At 42.4% G+C, this 19,814-nt stretch overlaps 2 protein-coding genes across 3 annotated transcripts in view; one reads left to right on the top strand and one right to left on the bottom strand.

Annotated features, from left to right (window-relative positions):
* Positions 1-19,814, top strand: part of macrod1 (mono-ADP ribosylhydrolase 1) — a 155,337-nt gene that overhangs the window by 32,863 nt on the left and 102,660 nt on the right. The gene's annotated exons all lie outside the window — the stretch shown is intronic.
* Positions 402-9,257, bottom strand: flrt1b (fibronectin leucine rich transmembrane protein 1b). The gene is made up of 2 exons (XM_034690557.1): positions 8,166-9,257; positions 402-5,480 (listed from the first exon to the last, which is right to left on the bottom strand). Exon 2 carries the CDS (start codon positions 5,458-5,460, stop codon positions 3,259-3,261), a length of 2,202 nt encoding a protein of 733 aa, XP_034546448.1. The 5' UTR covers positions 5,461-5,480; positions 8,166-9,257; the 3' UTR covers positions 402-3,258.

Genomic DNA, 19,814 nt, shown 5'->3' with positions numbered 1-19,814 from the left:
AGAGCATAAACACATCCAAATGCGCACACATGCTTGTTGTTTTGAGTTGCTTGGTAAAACTAAGCCAGCATGCAAACTTCTCAGGAGCAGACACACAAGTATGTCAGCTACGGGCCGGCAGATTCCTCCAAATGGAATCGGAGTGAATAGCAGCCGATGAATTCATCGAGTGTGTGTGATTTAACGAGGTCCACTCCAGCTTGTCATAAATCATATTAATAATCTCAGCTTCCCATTGATTTCTATTTTTTTAAGCCATCCCAGTGCATTATTTGATATCTTCAGCCTTTGTTTCTCATTTAATGAACCCCACACACACACACACACACACACACACACACACACACACACACACACACACACACACACAATGAGAACTCATGAAACTGCTTTTTCCTTTTAGAAGTCTTTATTCATCTGTGTAGAAAAAAAGACGACAGACCAATAAATGGAATAGCATTTTGCACCCATTTTTATGTTTATACATAAGAGTGTCTTCATTATCACATCTGAGGGTGACTCTTTTTAAAGGAAAAGGATTTCTGCACAGAATGAAAGGAAGCTTCAGTGCTCTTCAGAAAAACAAAAAAATACCAAAAAACAAATGCAGAGAGAAAATTAAACACCCACACCGGAGCTCCTCCAACGTTACTGGTATCCAGTAACACGGGTTGGAAAAGAAAAAGAGAGCAACTGAAAGTAAGAATGGGTTTCAACACTTACAGGCTCTATATAGTATATGTATATCAGTCCTCCCCGTCCTCCTCTCTACGGCCTTGCTCTTCTTTCTCCTTCAACCCTCTTCCTCTTTGAATCTCAGGCTGTTAATGAGTGTTTCTCTTTAAAGTTCCTATACCCTTAAAGTATATTAGTGGGGTCAGGGAGAAGCAATCAGAAAGCAGGTGCTGCTTCCTTCTTGCCGATTGTTTGTCTGTTTAACTGCACAGTGAAGCGGTAAGGCTGTGATCCTGTTAACAGATCTGCATCTATGCTGCACTAAGGCCTATAAATACCAGAGGACCTGAGTCGACTGACAAACTTCACCTCTTCAGAATGAATCACATCAATTTGCAATTTTCAGTAGTTTTTGATTAATAAATCAACTCCAGTGGGCCAGTTGAATATCACAGAGAAAGGAATGCAGTTAACACTCACAGCTGGGAAACTGAAAAAGGCTTTTTTGCCAAATAAAACCCAAGTCAGTGATTCATTCAGTTCTTAAATAGTGGCAGATTATACGTCTGTTCATTGATTGAAGTGACTAATCATTCAAACTCGACACATTTATCAGCTTTTTTTATTTTACCATGCTGAGGAGGCTCTCACTGTTAGTTTACTAAGGCTGGACTTTTTCAAATAAATAGCATACATTATAAGATGACTATTGAAATGTCATACGAGGACATGGTAAGGTACCATCATTTGTTATCTGTTTTGTGGATTTTTGAAAATCATGTCTGATAGTTTTTTCTGAGACCAGTTTTCCAATTTATATCTTACAATATGAAATGAAAAAAAACCCGATAGATCATTTTGTCCATCCCCTTGTATTTTGAACCAGGTACAGATGGGGACATTGCTACAACTTTCATAACCGAATCTAAAAGGTATGTGAATTTTGCAAAGAGTACTTCCACTTCCAGTAGCTCTGACTTTCACCAAAAATCATTAGCTGCTAAAACTTATTTTCAATTAACAAGGTTTAACCAGCCTCAAAGAGATAATGAGATACTATAATAAGATGTGTGATTAGGTTTCTTCCTCTTCATTTGCAAAGGTAATTTAATAATGAGACCAGACCACTGTGTAAATTGGGTACATGCAGTAATTTTTCTAAACTCTGAGAGGGAGATGTTCAATAATTTTTGTTCTCCATCTCATCATTTGTTCTGCATCGTCTTACCATGCCTCTGTCCCTCCTGTCGTCTTACAAGCATTTCTTAAAAATTATGATATATAGAATGGAAAGGATCCATGTATACACAAAACAAAAGCTGTAAACTGCCCCAAAAATAAATAAATTCATTTTGATTCATCATAATCACAAGCAGCTTAAAGCATCGGTCATTGAAGGAAGAGTCTGCTATAACTCCTGTATTAGCTGAATGCAGTGTTGAAGACACTGTGGGTAAAACTTCAGACATTTTTTAGATGATGATACCGCATTATTCCAGTTGTCACCTCTCTTCTGTACCCCGCCCGCACCCCTCACGGTCCCCCATCTTCTTTTTCCTTTTGTCTGCTTTTTTTTACCTCCTGCTGCCGAATTTGTCACACGCCCTTCTTTCACTTATCTTCCTTTCTTCCCTTTCTGTCTTCACTCTCTGCCTTAAGCCAACACACCTCTTTTACTTTCTCATCCCCAAAACAGCACCCTTTTTTTCTTGCTCTTTCTCCCCCTGTCTTCTTTTATGTTCTATCTATCCATCTATCCATCAGCCCTCCTCTCTCTCGCTCTCTTTCCCCCTCTCATTAGTCTCCCTATGCTGTGGTTTGTGTCTCCCGTCTCTGTCAGAACTGTTATCACTGCTGTCAGCTCCCTTGGCGAGAACAAAGTCGTTCTCTGCTCAAGGCACCACAAAAGACAAGAGAAAAATAAAAGGAAAGAGCCTCAGCCAAAAAAAAAAGAGGCGGAAAGGAGGAAAAATTAAAAAGGAGGGGGGTAAACTAGAGGGAAAGGAGGGGGATAGGAACACATCTTTTCATGTCAACCATGATGCATTGTCATCTGTGGGTTATAACAACCATTGATTTCTTCCCCTGTCATCCCTTTTATCTACACAGCACAGAGCTTACAGTTGGTAGGAAGATATGAGAGCTATCTCTATACACATCAAGTGCCTTTCCTCATATTATAAATATATCTCCTGCTAAATCAGCTAAGCCTAGTATATCAACCTCAAATAAGTTACTGTGTATTATTATGATCTGAGAGAAACAGTAGGTTCGAAAGACACTGAGATATCCAAAAGAGAAAACATAACCATTTATAACTATAAGTAGCGCTGAAAGAAGACTCTACTGTATCATTTAGAATACAGTAGAAGAGTATAGTAGGACTCTTACGCCTGTCACTCAATAGCAAAGTCCAATCAACATAGCTGAAGTCTTTTCTTCCTAGCAAACCAATCAGAATTGAACCAGCAGAGGCACAGAGGGTACTTTGGAAACCAAGGACAAAATGGCCACCAGCCATGGGGTCACCTTTACAGAAATGGCGCCTGGCATTCGTGGCTCAGGGAGTGTGTCCATGTATCATCACGTGTAGGCATAATCTATGTCTGGGATGCCACCCTCTCTGTAGCCACGGTTAGTACCATAAGTGGCATGATGGTGGCTGGTTTGGCTGAGGATGGTACCGTTGAGGCTGCCAGCTCCGTGGCTGCTCCGGTAGGTCCCGTTTGCTTGGGAGGAAGAGGAAGAAGAGGGGAAAATAGTGTGGATGTAGGTGACATCCTCCAGCCTAGGCTGGAGTGGCTGATGGGCCATAGCAGTCATCTGAAACCCTGCTGGTGGGGCCCTGATCTCGAGGATGGAAGTGTCTTTCTTGGTGCCTGACTCTACATAGTCATCATAATGTTTTCCACCTCGGCCCCTGCTGTATGAGCCTGAGTCCCCGGACATGTACCCCGCCCTCTGTCCATACCAGCAGAAAATGCCAAAGATTAACAGCAGGCTTACCAATGCCGTGGCACCTCCTATAATCCCAGCCAAAGGCAGGGCTGTTAGTTCAGAGTCCTGACCCTCTCCATTTGAACCCTCCCCTCCTGGGTTGACCAGAGCATCCCCAGTCTCTATCTGTGCACAGGCTGGGGCTGAGTCTTTACTGTTTGTGTCCATGCTGCCACTTCGAGATGAACCCATGCTGGAACCCACAAAGGAAGGCTCCTGTGGTAGTGGCAGCAGGCAGATGAGGTAATGGGAGCGCGGCGTGAGCTGGGTAAGGAGGTACTGCCTCCTCTCTCCAGGTACAAGAGTCTCTGTTATGGAACCAAGAGCTGCACTGCTACCCAACCTGAGCCATGATAGGCGGAAGGAGGGTGCTGGCTGTGGGCACAACCAGGTCACTAGTACACTATCCGAAGAGAGAGGTTTTACAGTCAGCTCCAGAGCCTCTCCAGATACATGTCCCCCTTCACCTGGAGGCAGAGGCATAACAAGGCCTGGTCGCTTGGCTCTCAGGGTGAAGAGGGAACCTTGTGTGGGGACCAACAGGGAGGCAGTGGTAGTGCTGCCATGAGGAACTGAAGCAACTGGTTGGCCTCCTGGTTGGCCAATATCTTCAACTCCTCCATCTTTCTCTCCTGGGTTTACCCCCATTCCGGTACTAGGACCAGCAGGGGGGCCTTCACATTGCTCCATTAGAGAAGTTAGGTCCCTCAGGACCTGGCCCCTCACAGGCTCAGGACCCTGGCAGGTCAGACCCCTAACAGTCACTGCTGCCCCTCGGCTGTGCAGCCAGGCATGGAGCCAGCGAAGGTTGCATCCACAGTACCAGGGGTTTCCTCGCAACAGTAGCAGCTCCAGGCCTTCGGTGTCCTTCAGAAGTCCTCGTGGCAAGCTGGTCAGATTATTTCCTGACAGGTCCAGCTTCTGTAACTTCCGCATCCCATCCAGTGCACCTCGTGGAATGTGAGTCATTCCGTTGTCTTGCAAATGAAGTCGCACGAGGTGACTTGAAGGTAGGTTAACTGGAGGAGACTGCAGTGCATTCCTGACCAGTGAGAGCTCAGTCAGGTTGGAAAGACGGGAAAAGGTGTCGTCAGCGATTCGTGTGTTGGCCAGAAGGTTCCCATCAAGAACCAAGCGTCGCAGGGAGGAGAGCCCACGAAAGGCATGCGTTGGGATTGTGCTGATTCTGTTGTCGTCCAACCGCAACTCTTCCAACGACGCTGGTAAGCCTGCAGGAATGCTTGACAGGTGGTTCCGAGACAGAAATAGCAGTCGAAGCCGTGGAGTCCCAGAAAAAGCTCGCTCTTGGATGCTAACTGTTGATATAGAGTTATCATCCAGGTGTAATCGTTCTAGTAATGGTAACTTGGCCAGAGATGACCTCGGTAACGTTCGTATATTATTATCCTGCAAATGGAGCTCTCGTAATGAAGGTGGGAGGTGTATAGGAAATTCATCCAACTGGTTGGCATACAAGTATATTACTCTTATGGAAGTACTGCGCTCCAGCGAGGGAGGCAGCCCAGCGTTACTCAGCCGATTGCTCTGCAAGTAGAGGATGGCAGCCATCAACGGAAGTGGAGGAATTATACTGAGGCCGCGGTCGTTGCAGTAGATGAAACCTTCATCGCAGCGGCACACCGAGGGGCAAACGATACCCTCATCTCCTTCACCAGTCTCCATGGCGATTGCCGCTGCTGCTAGTTCCAGCACCTCTGCCAACAAGGTGAGGCAAAGGAGGAGTAAAAAGAGCCAATCACGGAGCTCAGCAAGACTCTCGGCTGCCATGTTGGTTTGGTACACAGCTCCTGATTGAAAGAGAGGAAACCGGATTAGAACAAGCACAAAGATTGTAACACAGAAAAAACTGCTTGAATAAGGAAAAAGTAATTCAATTAAAAGTAGAACATAGACACGCTGTCAACCTATTACTGTAAAATGTCTTAACCAAAAGACTGTACATTCTGCCCTCTGCTAAAAGTAAGGTTTTTGAATGTCTAAAGTGAGAGAGATGTGGATATTAAACAGTCCGACATCCTTTAGAGGGGCCGTTCAGTATTTATGGGTCAGAGCAACCAAGCAGAAGAAAAACGGACATTTAGAAGCAGAGAGCGCGATGAACGGTGGAGTGAGCTGAAGAGGAAGATTACAAGAATCAGAGAAAGCAAAGGGGTGACGGAGATGGAGAAAATTGGACAGTGGAGGGAAAATATGGGAAAGATTTTTTTTTTTCTGAGGAGATTAACTGAGATGGAGTGAGTGACATAAAACTAAGATGGAGGAGAGATCGGGAAAAAGAGAATCAGATGAATTGCTGACAGTGCTGTTGATGGTTTGACTGCACTAGATCTAACCCCCAAATAAAACTGAGAAGAGAATGCATGTATAGTAAATAAAAGATAGAGAGCAAGCTTTAACAAGTCTCCTGCTGTGTATTGAGAACCATGAGGCATCTGTTGGAGGTTGTGACCAATTCACACACACACAGAAATCTAGTCACTAATAAGTAAAGAAACTGAACAGAAAGCACTCACATACAGAACACAATCTCAGTACAAGCTGACATGTATAATGCATGTTTTCTCTTGGTTGTTATTGTTGGTGAAATTTCTATAAATTATTCAGTAAAGTGGTCCTGAAATCCCCTGAAATGTTTTAGCGAGATGTTAAACAGAGAAGCATTTTTCTGCAACATTAATACGTTCCTCGCTCGATGTTTTATGACTTGTCTCTCGGCAAATCCCTGACACCAACATCAGTAACATGAATTTACAATTTAGATAAAATGATCTCGGTGCGCTCACATTCACAGCACACTATTTATAGAAGACGGATCATATACAGTAGCAAAAGTTGTACAAATTACACTGTGGTGTACTGGTTTGGATGCTTTCTTTTGGTTAGCTCGGGGCTGGAAAATGTGCCCTGATGTGAAATGCCTGACATGATTTGACAGCACATTTGATAAACAAATCCTCTGAAGGCAAGTGTTTTTTTTTTCTTCTTCCCCCTTCTGTGCATGCATGTATGTGTTGGTGTGTGTGTATGTGAATTCAGTGCTAGATGCAAAATTGCCCCTTGGCTGCAGTCAAAGTCCATGCAAAGCAAACAAGAGATGGCAACAATAGACGAGACTGAGGGAGAAGGGAGGAGGGGGGAGGAGGGAGGAGGGGGAGGGAAGGAAAGGAGACAGATGGAGAGTTGGACAGTCAGTCAGAGGAGGAGAGAGGAAATGAGTTCCTGGCAGTGAAGACTCTAGTCAGTATCAGCCGAGTTTACTGCAAAAAGAATGGCTTAGTATTGTTTATTTTCTGGAAGATAGGTATAGAGTCGCCACATTTCTTTACCTGTACAAGCTTGTGTGTGCATCTGTAACGTGTGTGTGTGTGTGTGTGTGTGTGTGTGTGTGTGTGTGTGCGTGTGTGTGTGTGTATAAACTAGATCAACACCATCCAGCTCCTGTCTCAGCTTTACACCGGTACTATTTGATATGTAAGGCTGGAAAAAAATGTATGCCACACAATTCAACGTGGACTTTTATGGTATTTTTTTTTTTGTATTTTTAGCTCAACTTTTTCCAAGCACTCCTAGTCTACGAAACACAGAAAAGCAAGGGACAGGGACATACTCGCATGAAAAAGAATGTCAAGGTAGAAGCAGAGACAATATAGGGGAAGCTCCATGAATATTAACTAGCGTATGCTTTGGTGCCACACTGTCCCTGCTTCCCTTTCATAAATATCCTCTTGGCACAAACCTGAATGTGTTTTTGCGCACATCCCAAGGTTCCCCATTGACACATCCTCTTAAAGATCCATAGATTTCCTGCCTTTCCCCCCGTCCCTGGCTTGTTGTCTTCAACTGTCGTTCTCTGTTATGGCACTCTCCTCTCTCACATCTCTCTATCTTTCTCGCCATCTAACAACTTCTGCCAACCGCCCACCTTTATCTCCTCCCTAACACAATTTTTCATTATATCCACTCTGAGGTTTGTTTACAGAAGTGTTCGTGTGGTCGTCCTCCTTCCCTCTCTCTATTTCTAATCCTCTTTCATCGTTAGCTCAGTGGTCCGCTGTTGATTCCTACACATTGACATTGGATCAATCAGCTCTGCTTTCGTCCTCCAGCCTGGTCCTCCTCTCTTCCCTCCTCCATGGGGACTTAGTATTTCTTTTTTGTTTAGATGCATCAGACCCTCCCTACTTCTCTCTAATTTCAGTCCCTCTAGGCCTCGGCATCCTTGTCCTTGTCTCTCTTTGTGGCTTTTTTCCCCCTTTAACATTTCAATCATGACTGAAATAAAAGCATTCATTGCGGCACAGAACTAGAGTGTGTTTATCACTTTTTTCTGACCATGTAGCTAGGAGCAATAGAAGTATGTTGTTTATCATTGATTTTAATGAAGAAAGAAATCCTTTTGTGAACGTGTGTGTGTGTGTGTTTGTGTAAAAAGTCTAAGTGACACAGGATGTGATTGTAGAGTGGTTGCTAACCTGCTCAGTCTCTCTGTGCCTTTTCACGTCCGTCGAAGCTTTGTCTTCTCTGTATGGAAGATTCGTGGAGAGCAGTAGAAGTGTGTCTCTTTGTGTGATTGAGGGTGTAGCTGTGGAACTGTGTGTGTTAGCACCCTTTCCAACTCTCCTCGTTTAGAAGTGTAGCCTGGCTCCTTGGGGCCGTTGAGTCTTCCTCAGCTTGGGTGAATGATGATAGGGATGATGATAGCCTGTACTCCAGGGCTCCACGAGAACCAACACCAGCATGGCTCAAAGCCGCCTGGGCACCCACATTTGTGTGCAGTGTGTGTCCTACTGCCAAGCTCTTTCTCTCTCTGGGGTAGGGGGCTTTTAGGCCTGCCAACTCAAGTCATCTTCAACAAGCATCCAAAGGCCTATTTCTGAAATCAGCCCTCCACACCCAAATGCTACAGTTGGGCAGACAGTCAGAAGATGGTTGAGTGCTCAAGGGTCCTTTCTCGAAGTCAGTAGCAGTCCTGGATACTCATGCAAGCAGTGGGTCATTCAGAAGTAGTTCTGTGCCATGCTGCGCTGTCTTTGAATTACCAGGTAGGGCCTTTAATTAACGAGGAAGAAGAAACCGAGTGATATTTCCACAGATCAGAAAAGTCCTGCTAAGAGTCCTTCTGAACATGTGATCCGTTATTACTGGGCGTGTTATAGAAACTATTTCAACATAAATTTTGCACCTCACTTGTGGTAATGAGTACGTCTGAGGCTGTGATAGACAGGTTGGCCTGATGCAGAACCCCAGCTGTGAGAGTTTGGTTCAGAGGGAGAAGTATTTCTCCGTTCTTTTTTTTCCTTCCCTCTCAGTTTCAGCCTCACTCTCCTCTGTTAAATGTTTGATCACTTCTTTTCCAGTTCACACAGATTATCTTCAGAGGCAGCAGAGCAAGATGACAGTGTGCGCTGTATATAGTCCGCTTCGAGCGCGTGATGGCCAGTCACGTGGCTCAGTGTGAAAAGTTCTCCCACAGGTTAGCAGAAATGGACCATTTCTTCTCTGGGTAGAGTCAGCTGGTGTTTGGCTTCAGCGAGGCAGCTGGCTGAGTGTTTGTGAGCAGCACCCTGATAAAAGACAGAAGACAAGAACAGCATTTAGACCTTGATTAACAGGACAGTTAAAAAAAATGTAACAAGGGGTTTGAGGAAACGGAAACTTTTGATGTTAATCCTCACTTTACAAGCGAGTCCATTAGAGCCTGAAAGTATAAAACTTTTAGAGGAACCCTTTGTCAGGAAATGCTTAAATATTTAACATATTCCTGGTATCTGTCATGCTACTTTACTTAAAGCTTCAACTTTGTTACTTTCTTTAAAAACTATTTAAATATATGCATAGCATCTGCATGTTTTTAGGACTAAGTCAGATATGAATCAAGGGTTTTTGAATGGCTCAGAAAGGAAATGGTTTGATGGCTTCATCTCTTTACAACAGATTTCTTTAAGTGGCGCCAAGACTTAATTTTAAATTTCAATGTTTGCACAATATGGAATACTAAAAGGTACGGCCTTAATAATTATCCCCATCAGAACGGTTATACCTTTTAAAATTAAGTACCTCGTGAAAATACTTCCTGAAGGTCAACGCTGCATACACGCAACACTAAGCTCCCAGCGGAGACAAAGCTCCCATTAAGGTAACTCTGTGTTTTATATGTGTGTGTTTTTTTTCCACACAAAGCTTTGGAGCTTTCATTAACCACCACTCGCTAAGTGCCTGTATCTTGTGTGCACAATCAAACCCCCAGTGACTGCTGGCTTTAGAAATATAAGGTTTTCATCAGGCATACTGAGTGTACAGAGACAGATTCATCAAGGCCATTAACTGCTCTGCTGCTCACATTCGTCTGTTCACTTCATCCCACAGTAAGTAGACTACGTAGCCAACTGGGAAATTATCATGCAGTTTGCTTAAACACAAATAGAGACAAATAAAGCCGTCCTCATTTTCATTTTCAGAGGACGCATGCTGCTGCCGAGAAGAAGTTGGTCAACAGGCTTATGCTTGTGTGTGAATGTATCCTTGAAAACTATTTATGACCCTAAATCATGCACAAAACATCCTTAAGTGAGGATGATGGAGGCGGTGACTGGTTTTCTAAAGTGGGAAGGAGCGAGCGAGAGGTCTACGGTCTTAAAAGTGTTACGGTATAGGCCATTAGGTCATTTAACCATGTTAAATCTGAAATAAAAATACCTATACAAGTAGTTATGTCTCCTTGTGTTAGGTTTTCCACCTGTTATTGACATAATGCGCAAATATAGATATTCGAATGGTTCGAACCTAATGTTTTTTTTTAGAGGGAATATTCAAACGTCATTTTGGAGCAATTTTGACAGCCCATCTGTCAACCAAGTCAGCTGTGCCTCTCATTGGAAGACTCGTAATCTCAATATCTTTGAAAGTACCAAGTTAGAAAAAATGTACCCCCGTACAGTGTGTTCTGTTCAAAAAATTTGCTATCCAGACTACACTCGTCTTTTGTACCAGGCTGTAAACATGTTTATTTCTGCTGTAAAGATCGGCTTTTTTGAATTGGTGTGTATGTGGTATCCGGTATTTCCGGATCCAGCCTCAAGCTCCTCGATGAGCTGCAGTTTTTAGCACTTCCACATATTTTTAGACCGGAGGTTGCCGCTTGCTCTGCACAGATCTACTGTTTGTGGCATAGTAAACATATTTAAATGTGAGGCTAATGGACAGAATGTTAAATAGACGCAAATGAAACACTGACATTGTGATTGGAATTTAAAGAAAAATAAGATAGAGCTGTGCTCAAGGACAGCCTAGATGTATACAGAGCTTAATGTTTGGTATGAGCAATAAAGGCCGCTGAAGCTTTTTACTCCATTCATTGATTGATGTGTAATAATTAAACCCTCTTGTGTTAATACTGTGGAGACCAACACTTTAAAGTGGCTCAGAAGAATAACCATAATTCAAATGAAGACTTTTAATTGGGTGTCATCAGTCAGGAATTAACAGCAGATGTCACCTTTAATAACAGTATCTGTCCTTTTCAAATAAGTTGTCTAATTGGTTGCAGAGTCTGGCTCAAGTAGCCGTACACTCTGCACTAATCTTCGCCTACCGCAGGCAGAATGTCTGCCTGCTTCAGACAAGATGTGAATATTGAACATCAGCAGCGTTCCTACGGCTCACTGCCATTGTCCATTAGACATCGATATGTGAAGCTCCATCTGTATAATGTCAAGGCTGTCCTTAAAACTTTCTGTGATGGATTTTCAGAAGCAGGCCTAGCTGTGGGGAGTGTGCGCGTCAGACGGAAGAAATAAGGAGTGTTGGGAAGCATGTGTCAGAGCAGGGAGTCAAGAGGAAAAAGGCAGGCAGTGTAATCATTCAGCAGAAAGGAGAATCTGTTTTTCAGTTTCCTGTTAAAGCATTTTTAAGACTGAAATAAATATCGTTTTTGTTGATATTCTACTTGTAACAAGCCCTTGAAAATACCTGCAAGAACGATTTGAGAACGCAATACAAAGATGTGTGAAAGGTGAATGGATACACCTTTGACACAGAGCCAGCTGTCTTTCACCAGACCTCAAAGAGCTCAGAGTTATTTTTTTCATCACCTCTTTTATACAATATTCACACATTCAATGTTATTATGCACATTTTTGAACAGCATTTACATCTGAAATCCAATAGAAACGACAAAGTCAACTATCTAATTGCTATTCCGATCCAAAGAGCATGAAGAAACTCAGGGCTTTTAATTTGAGTGGTAAAGGTAGGTCATCTTTATTCATATGGAGTCAACCCAGGTGTGATATTAGGTTTCTTTAGGTCTAAATGATCAGCCTATAAGTTGAAAAGATGTACAGGTTTTTACAGCAAAGGTGGATTTTCAAAATAACTACAAAGGATGAAAAGTTGATGGGTAAAATGTCAATAAATGAATGTGTGAAAGAACATCCTGGTTGATAATAACTCAGTAGTTTTGAGTAAATTGAATTCAAAGACTTTAGACCTTCTTTGATGTGATATTTTGTTGCCTTTATCGTTTTCTGTATTTGCAATTTGTCTATCCTTCAGTTCTGAATAGTTTGTAAGACAAAAAAGACTGAAATGGGTCAATTTTGGCTCCTTGAATTAACTGATGTTTTTTTTTATTAGTTCTTATAAGCAGATTGATTCAGAGCAAGAATTTTTTCTGTTATTTCCACAAAATTAATCCTGACATCAAATTCAAACAGGTAACTTAATCAAAGATCACTTATTTTTCACATTTTAGAATTCCTGTAAGGCGTTTCATTTTTCACAACCTCACGAAACTGCTCCAATGTGCCAAGAACTACTTATCTGTGATCTCAAGTTACGCTCAACAGTAAGGCCACACACAAAGGAAGTAGATCCTTGAACCATGCTTAATGTTTACTAACAGAATGCTGTGTATTTCATATTTGCCTGTAAAACTAATCCTGCATATTATCTTTCTAACCACTCTCCTTCACACTCTTGCGAGAAGTAGTAAAGAGAGACACTCCCACACTTTGAACAGGTAACCCATGTAGTGTTGACATCAGAGTTGTTTCCAGCGAACCATTCACTGAGCATCTTTTCTGTTGTACATGTTTTTTCTGTTCAGATAATGTGTCATTGAGGGACACAAATCACTCTGCCGTGTTGCCTCCAGGCGCGCTGCAGTGTGCGACTTTAACTGTGGCTTCTCTGCAGTCCGGATGCGTACGCTGTTTTGTTTCCCTTTTTTCTTTGCACAGTAACAATCAGATATTAGCATTTTCCCTTTTGCTTTAAGGGAGGGCCAACAGAACGGGCTGGTAATAATAAATGGGTAAACTAAAATAAAAGAAGGAACATACCCTGATAACCATTCACATAAAATCTGCCTCTGCTTAGGGCTCAGAGCTGCTGAAGGCTTCAGGATAGCTTGTCCAAGCAAACTCACACAGACTATAGACCTTCACACTTTTTATGCAACACATCTGTTAGATAGCAATGTGCAGATGTGCTGTAAGCAATTCATGTTCTTACAGTTGTCCAGATGGAGGTAACATATGTATAGGAATAAGACCGCAGCTTTTATTCATGCATTGTTAGTGGTCACCTTGAACGATGCACAGATGTCTGGTACCACAGGTGTGTTTACTCACATTTTTCTTTCCTTTGACAAAAGATGATAAAAGAGGAGATGATGAAGATGAGACTACAGAAAAATCCCCACACACTAAACGTACAGTGCAGACTCTACCTGGATGTTTTTGTCCCGTTGATCAAAAATAAGTAGGAAAAATGAATTCATTCATTTTAGAAAATTCTCCTCCGCACAACCTTCTAGCTGCTCAATCACAAATTTCTAGCGTTATAGTGGGTGGCTGATGGAAATTGACAATATCAAATCTCCATTTCCATTTTTCTTATTTTTGCTGCTGCTCTGGATAATTCAGAAACTGGAAAGCAAAGAAAAGTGACAGCTGTGATACTTGGCAGTGTGCTTGCTCTGTGCACACTGTAGGGAGCTAGGAGAAAGGAAGCGAGGGAGTAGGAGCTAGGGATTAATAGTTCTGGGTCTGGGGACCAAAGTCTGAGTACTTTGTAATCATGTGGCTGCCTAACCCCGGTGTTAGCGAGGTTGATGAGCATGCGTCCCTGCTGACACACACTCTCTCTGCATTCACTCTGCTGAATATTAATATGGAGGAGAGAATTCCTCAGAGCCCCATTGTCAGACGGCACTATTGTTCTCTGCTGGCCTCTGTCTCGGCGAGTGTGTATGTGTGTGCTTGGTATTAATGCGTGAGTTGCTGTCTACATTGTGTGCTTATGCATATTATGCCCATGTCTTCAGCCGCATGTGTGTGTCGGCTGCAGCAGAGCAGCAGTTAACGTAGCAGCAGGGGGGATGAGGGCTGTATTTGTGGCCCTACGTGGCCCATAAAGACAACTGGCCTGAGAGCACTTGGACTAGCCATCAGGGCCCAACATTGGCGATTATTTCACCTAGAGGCACAATCTGTAAAATGAACACTCTCATTAAAACTGCAGTGTGTGTGCATATGAGTTTGTGTGGAAATGGGTGTGTAGTTGTGCACACGTACACCCGCACAAGTCAATTTCCAGGCGCGGAAAATATATCGCAGCACAAATGCTTGTTTTTCAATCAAAGCGTAATGTGCTGTTTATGATGTTTGACTGCAAATGTGTGCTCATGTGTGTGTATTTACACATTTATTTTTGAGTATGCGAGCACATCTGTGAGTGTGTGCATGCGTGCGTGTGTGCGTGTGTGTGTGTTTGCATCTTTGTTTGTGTAGCATGTATCAGTACGGATTTATGTGTGTGTGTCTGAGTGTGACTGTTTAACTACCCCGCACACGTAACCTCCCCATCTCTGCCTCCCTATTTCTCATTTACTGAGCCCGCGCCAGAGAGGAGGAGTGTGGGGAAATGAGAAAACAAGTGATAGGGGGAGGAAGAGGGGAAAAAAAAAAAGAGAGAGGGATGGTGAAATAGAGGCACAGAGGGAAGAAGGAGGGCAGAGGTTCATAAAGAAAAAAATGGAGTGGAGTAACGGAGAAAGAAAGAGACGAGGGGAAGAGGGGAAGATAGAGAAGCAGAGGCAGCAAGACGGAGGAGGAAAGAAGGAGGCGGAGGAGGAGGAGGCAGCAGATTTATGAAGCCATTGGAATGTAATTTGGAGGCAGAAATTACTGTCAGCCTGAGCAAGGTTTAAAGTCAGTGAAGCCTGAATCCAGGGCCTGTCTGTGTGTGTGCGTGTGCGTGTGTGTGTGTGTGTGAGCGTGAGTGACAGTGTGTGTGTGTGCCAAGTATCACAGACAAATGGATAGCAAATGTGATGCAGAATAATACCACAGAAGCTCTGCAGTTACTTGTCACACACATTAAACCCCACATGTGTGTGTAGTGTGTGTATGTGCATGCCCTTTTTTACTCTTCTTCAATGCATGAGTGACGTGACTACATAGCGTCGGAACATAACCTAGCATTCATATTTAACAGCTCATATTTCATCTATGCTTGAGGACCCTGATGTACACACACACACACACACACACACACACACACACACACACACACACACACACACACACACAGGCACACACACACACTTGCGCACACACAAAAGCGGCTGCTGAATTCTTGTCAGGCTCTGAAGGCCGTGACTCCGGCAGACTCAGTGGAGGGTGTCGGCGTGGACAGAACGAAGGCTGGAGGGAGCAGAGCGGAAGAGGAGAGACAGAGAAGGAGAGAAAAAGGTAGAGGTGGAAAATGAAAAAAAGGAGGAAGAGAGACACTGAGAGGGGCTAAAAAGAAGAGTGAGAGGGATGTGACTAGCTTTCTAACGCAGCAACACACAGCTTCCATTTAGCGTGAGAGGGAGGGGCAGAGGAGGAGGAGAGAGATGAGGGAGGCGACGGAGCAGGGATAAGCAGGAGAGATCTGAAGGGAGGCTGTAACACACCGCGGGTTGGCCTTATTTTTGACGCAAATTTCACCCTGAGTGCTCATCAATTAGTAGCACAGGGTAAATGGTTTAAAAAGACAAGCCTTCGGTTTTCCTATATTTTAACTGTCAGCAAATAGTAAAGAAAAGATCTAAAGCATCAATGTGTCCGTCCATCTAATAGTACACCCTGATCTTTCCTACTCCTCCGTCAACTTCAAGCCCCACTGTGGCCCCAGTAGTTAGAATAATGTTGAAAAATGCTACAAGCATGAAGTTTCAATCTTAAATAAAGCTCTGGCTTCTTCCTCTGGAAGGAAATGGTGTATGAATTGGGGTCTATTTCCAGAAGCGGATTAACACACCAGATAATGCGCCTGTTTTTACAGGAACCAGCTGTCTAAGTTGTGTCAACTCAAAATAAACCATCGTACCTATGTTCATCATGATGAAAAAACATGTCAAGTGTGAAACTGTTGGTCATTGATTAATATATTAAAGTATTTAAGTGCAGGCTAGATCTCATCTATCTGATTTTTGCACTTTTATGCAATCCGTCAATTCTTATATTTTATATATTCTTACATTTCCTCTAAGCCTCACAGATTGAGCAGTATGAAGCACTTGAAGATTCTTCAACTAATGATTTTGCAGAAATACCACAGTAAGCTCTTGATGGTAATTTAAATCCAGCTCTTGTTCCTGTGGAAGGTTAAATGCTCTCCTTTTTGTACAAGGACACATAATGACCCTTAGCTAATGCAAAGGTCAGTTACACCAACCCATGTTGCTTGCAAGCTTTTGCACAATTAGAGATGCATGGATTATCCAGTTTCACTATTAACCATGCTTTAAAATGCCATGGTTAATTAATCGTTAAGGCTCCGCTACACCAGGTTTTTCTGCTGTCGCTGTCAAAAAGGGGCCAATATATAATGTTTGGCTCAACTTACAAACAAAAACAAAGTGACCCTTTTGCAGAGATTTTCCATACTTGAACAGTGCGAGGCAGCCGCCTCTGTCTAATTTCCGTACTGCCCCTGTCAGAGTCAGATGTTGTTTTCATGAAGAACACTGTTTACATTTTTAACTGCAACAGCATTGCATCTACGTGGTGGCGTCCTATCAAAATCAGTTCTGTGCAGCGGAAAAGGCACTGCCAAAACTGCCCAAGAAGAAAAAAAGGTAATGATAAACCTTAGACTGTAAATAATGGAAGTATTGTCCATGACGTCACCCATCTGTTCCTGAGCGCTCTTTTGAAGCCAGTCGACGGCAGCAGCCATATTGGAAATGCGGAACTCAACCAGTCAAAGTGTGACGTAAAGGGGCGGAGTTTGAGCCTCCTAGTCAACAGCTATGTGTTCCCGTCCGGGATTCCAGTCAGTCATGTCCTTATTTGGGCAAAAACTTGTAATCTTAATATCTTCTGAACCGTCGCGTTAGAAAAAATTCACCCCCGTACAGTGTGTGCCATTAGAGAGATTAGCTACGTAGAGCCAAGCCGTTTTTTGAACCAGGCTTTAAACATGTTGATTAATGCTGCAAAGATCTTTATTTTTTTAATGGGCGTCTATGTGGTTTCCGGTGTTTCTGCAGCCAGCCTCAAGTGGATTCTCGATGTATTGCAGTTTATAACACTTCCGCATGGGCTTCATAGTTTGAGACTGGAGGTTGCTGCTTGTGATAAACATTGGTAAACATCCATGGAATGCATCTTGTTTATGCGCTACAGATGAGGTCGTCCCTACTGAGCTGTGTACGAAAATTAAAAAGTTACACGCTGATCTCTAAATGCACGTCAAACCTGTGGAGGGATCATTCATACAGCTCACTGTTTGTGCTAACGGAGACTTCAGACTGCGGTTTATTTCATACATTGTTGGACCTTATAGTTGTACAGACCAAAACCAGACTCCAAGATCTAATGTCTTGTTTTTGTTTTATGTCCATATTCAGATTCACCATGTCCATCTGTTAGTCGGTTCTCTCTCTCTAGCACTGTCTGACTGTAATATGGTATGTTTGGTAATAATTTAACATGTAGCACACTCACGTCTTGGTTACAGTGCATCAGCGAATCATCAAAACACTTTAACATGCACAAATAAAATAAAGTCAGTATTAACTTGTTATTGCCTCAAATACTCACTGAGCCAGAGACAGAGGTGAGAGCTCTTAATAATATTCTTATAGGCTACAGTCAGGTCATGTTAACAGTCTGACATATAAATGACTGTATTCCAAACCTTGCTAGGTTTCATCAACCTTCCCTTTGTCTCTATAAGCATCAGACTAGGCAAGGCAAGGCAAGGCAGCTTTATTTGTATAGCGCATTTCACACACGAGGGCAACTCAATGTCCTTTACATTAAAACATTAAAAGCATTGGAGACATTCAGACAAGCATAAAAGAACACAATTAAAATGACAAATATAATAAAACAGAAAAGAAAAGGAAAATTAGGATATATTAAAAATTACATTAAAATTTTACTTTAAAGTGAGTTAAAATAATCTAAGATAGGAAGGCAGTGGTAAATAAGAAAGTCTTAGTCTTTGATTTAAAAGAGGTGAGAGTTGGAGCGGACCTACAGCTTTCAGGGAGTGTGTTCCAGATATGTGGTGCATAATGACTAAACGCTGCTTCACCATGTTTCATTCTGACTCTCGGGACTGAAAACAGACCAGTACCTGATGATCTCAGAGGTCGAGGTGGTTCATAAAGTAGCAGCAGATCAGCAATGTATTTTGGGCCTAAACCATTCAGTGCTTTATAAACCATCAGCAGGATTTTAAAGTCTATTCTCTGACAGACAGGAAGCCAGTGTAGGGATCTAAGAACTGGAGTGATGTGGTCTACTTTTTTGGTCCTTGTTAGGACTCGAGCAGCAGCATTCTGTATGAGCTGCAGCCATCTAATGGACTTTTTAGGGACTAATGTGAATGATGACACTATTAATCTTCTAGAATGTGAAATGTGTCAGTCATCCAGGGATTTTCAGACATTTAACATTTAAATAAATTAATTTCCCTTTATAAAGACAGTTTTGTGACTAATTATTTCATAAGAATACACCAGAATACAAGTCATCTATTTTGCGCCCAAAGTTTTCGTGGGAAGGACCCCAAAAAATGTTTTGAAATGAATAAATGTATAATCATTGGGATAATTGTGAAAATTATTTCTACAATGTTACAATGTCATTTAGCAGACGCTTTTATCCAAAGGTTGTATGGGGTCATTGTCTATTTAAGGTAGGAACCTTTGTTGTGTGGTCAGGTGGTCCGCCCGGAAGGTTAAACAGCATGGTGCTGTGGGAGTTATGTGTGTATGTTGGTCTGTGAAATGTCATGTTTTGGACACTTTGGAGCTCATATCACGAAAATAAACGGACCGAGAGTTCAACTGGCAAATATGACTTGGACTTTAATTCATCCAGCACGGTAACTCCAGTGCGTCAGATGAGTATTCCAGGTGCAGCGCCTCAGTGGCTTAAAGCTTTGGCTTGGCCTCTACAAAGTGCTTCAAGAACATTTGGATGCAGGTAGTGCTAAGATGTGTGAACGCAATGCACAAAAGTAAATAAGGATTTAAAAAAAAAATAATTCTACAATGAAGCAGCCAAAGAATTTAAGAACTTCCATTATCATCATCAACAATCAACAATTAACTTGTCATCACCACAATAATTACCAAAGTACCAAGTGCTGGGTCACTCAAGAGCTGAACACAGAGAATAATTATCACCAAAATCTATAATGGTTGCTTCCTTATGCACAATAATGGGATTTTTTAACAAAATAAAAAGCATAAAAGAATTACCTATGCTATCTTTCACATTTATCATATAATCTTAAAACAATGTTTGGACTCATTTCTGCACACACTTTCTCTGCAAAGAGCAGTCTACAAAAAAATTGTCTGTCCCTGATAATTTGATTGGACAAAACGTTGACTCTCATGTCATCTCAACTGAAACCACTTTGTGCATCATCCAGATTTGCAGCGGAAAAATAATATTACAAAAAAGCCCAACCAGCTAAACAACAGCACTTTAGAAAGTTGAGATTAATCCGCCCTTGAGTCTGTTTCAGTCAGTCAAAGAGGGAGCAACTGTATTAGAGGGTGCATTCATTTCTCTCAGAGGTAGAGTCACTTAGAAGTGGCAGTGATT

Source organism: Notolabrus celidotus, chromosome 8 (genome assembly GCF_009762535.1).
Source record: "Notolabrus celidotus isolate fNotCel1 chromosome 8, fNotCel1.pri, whole genome shotgun sequence".
Lineage (NCBI taxonomy): Eukaryota > Metazoa > Chordata > Actinopteri > Labriformes > Labridae > Notolabrus > Notolabrus celidotus.
This window is presented reverse-complemented; position numbering and strand designations above follow the sequence as displayed.

Coding starts and splice junctions, on each gene's coding strand:
- flrt1b (XM_034690557.1), bottom strand. CDS start 5,460: ATGGCAGCCGAGAGTCTTGCTGAGCTCCGTGATTGGCTCTTTTTACTC.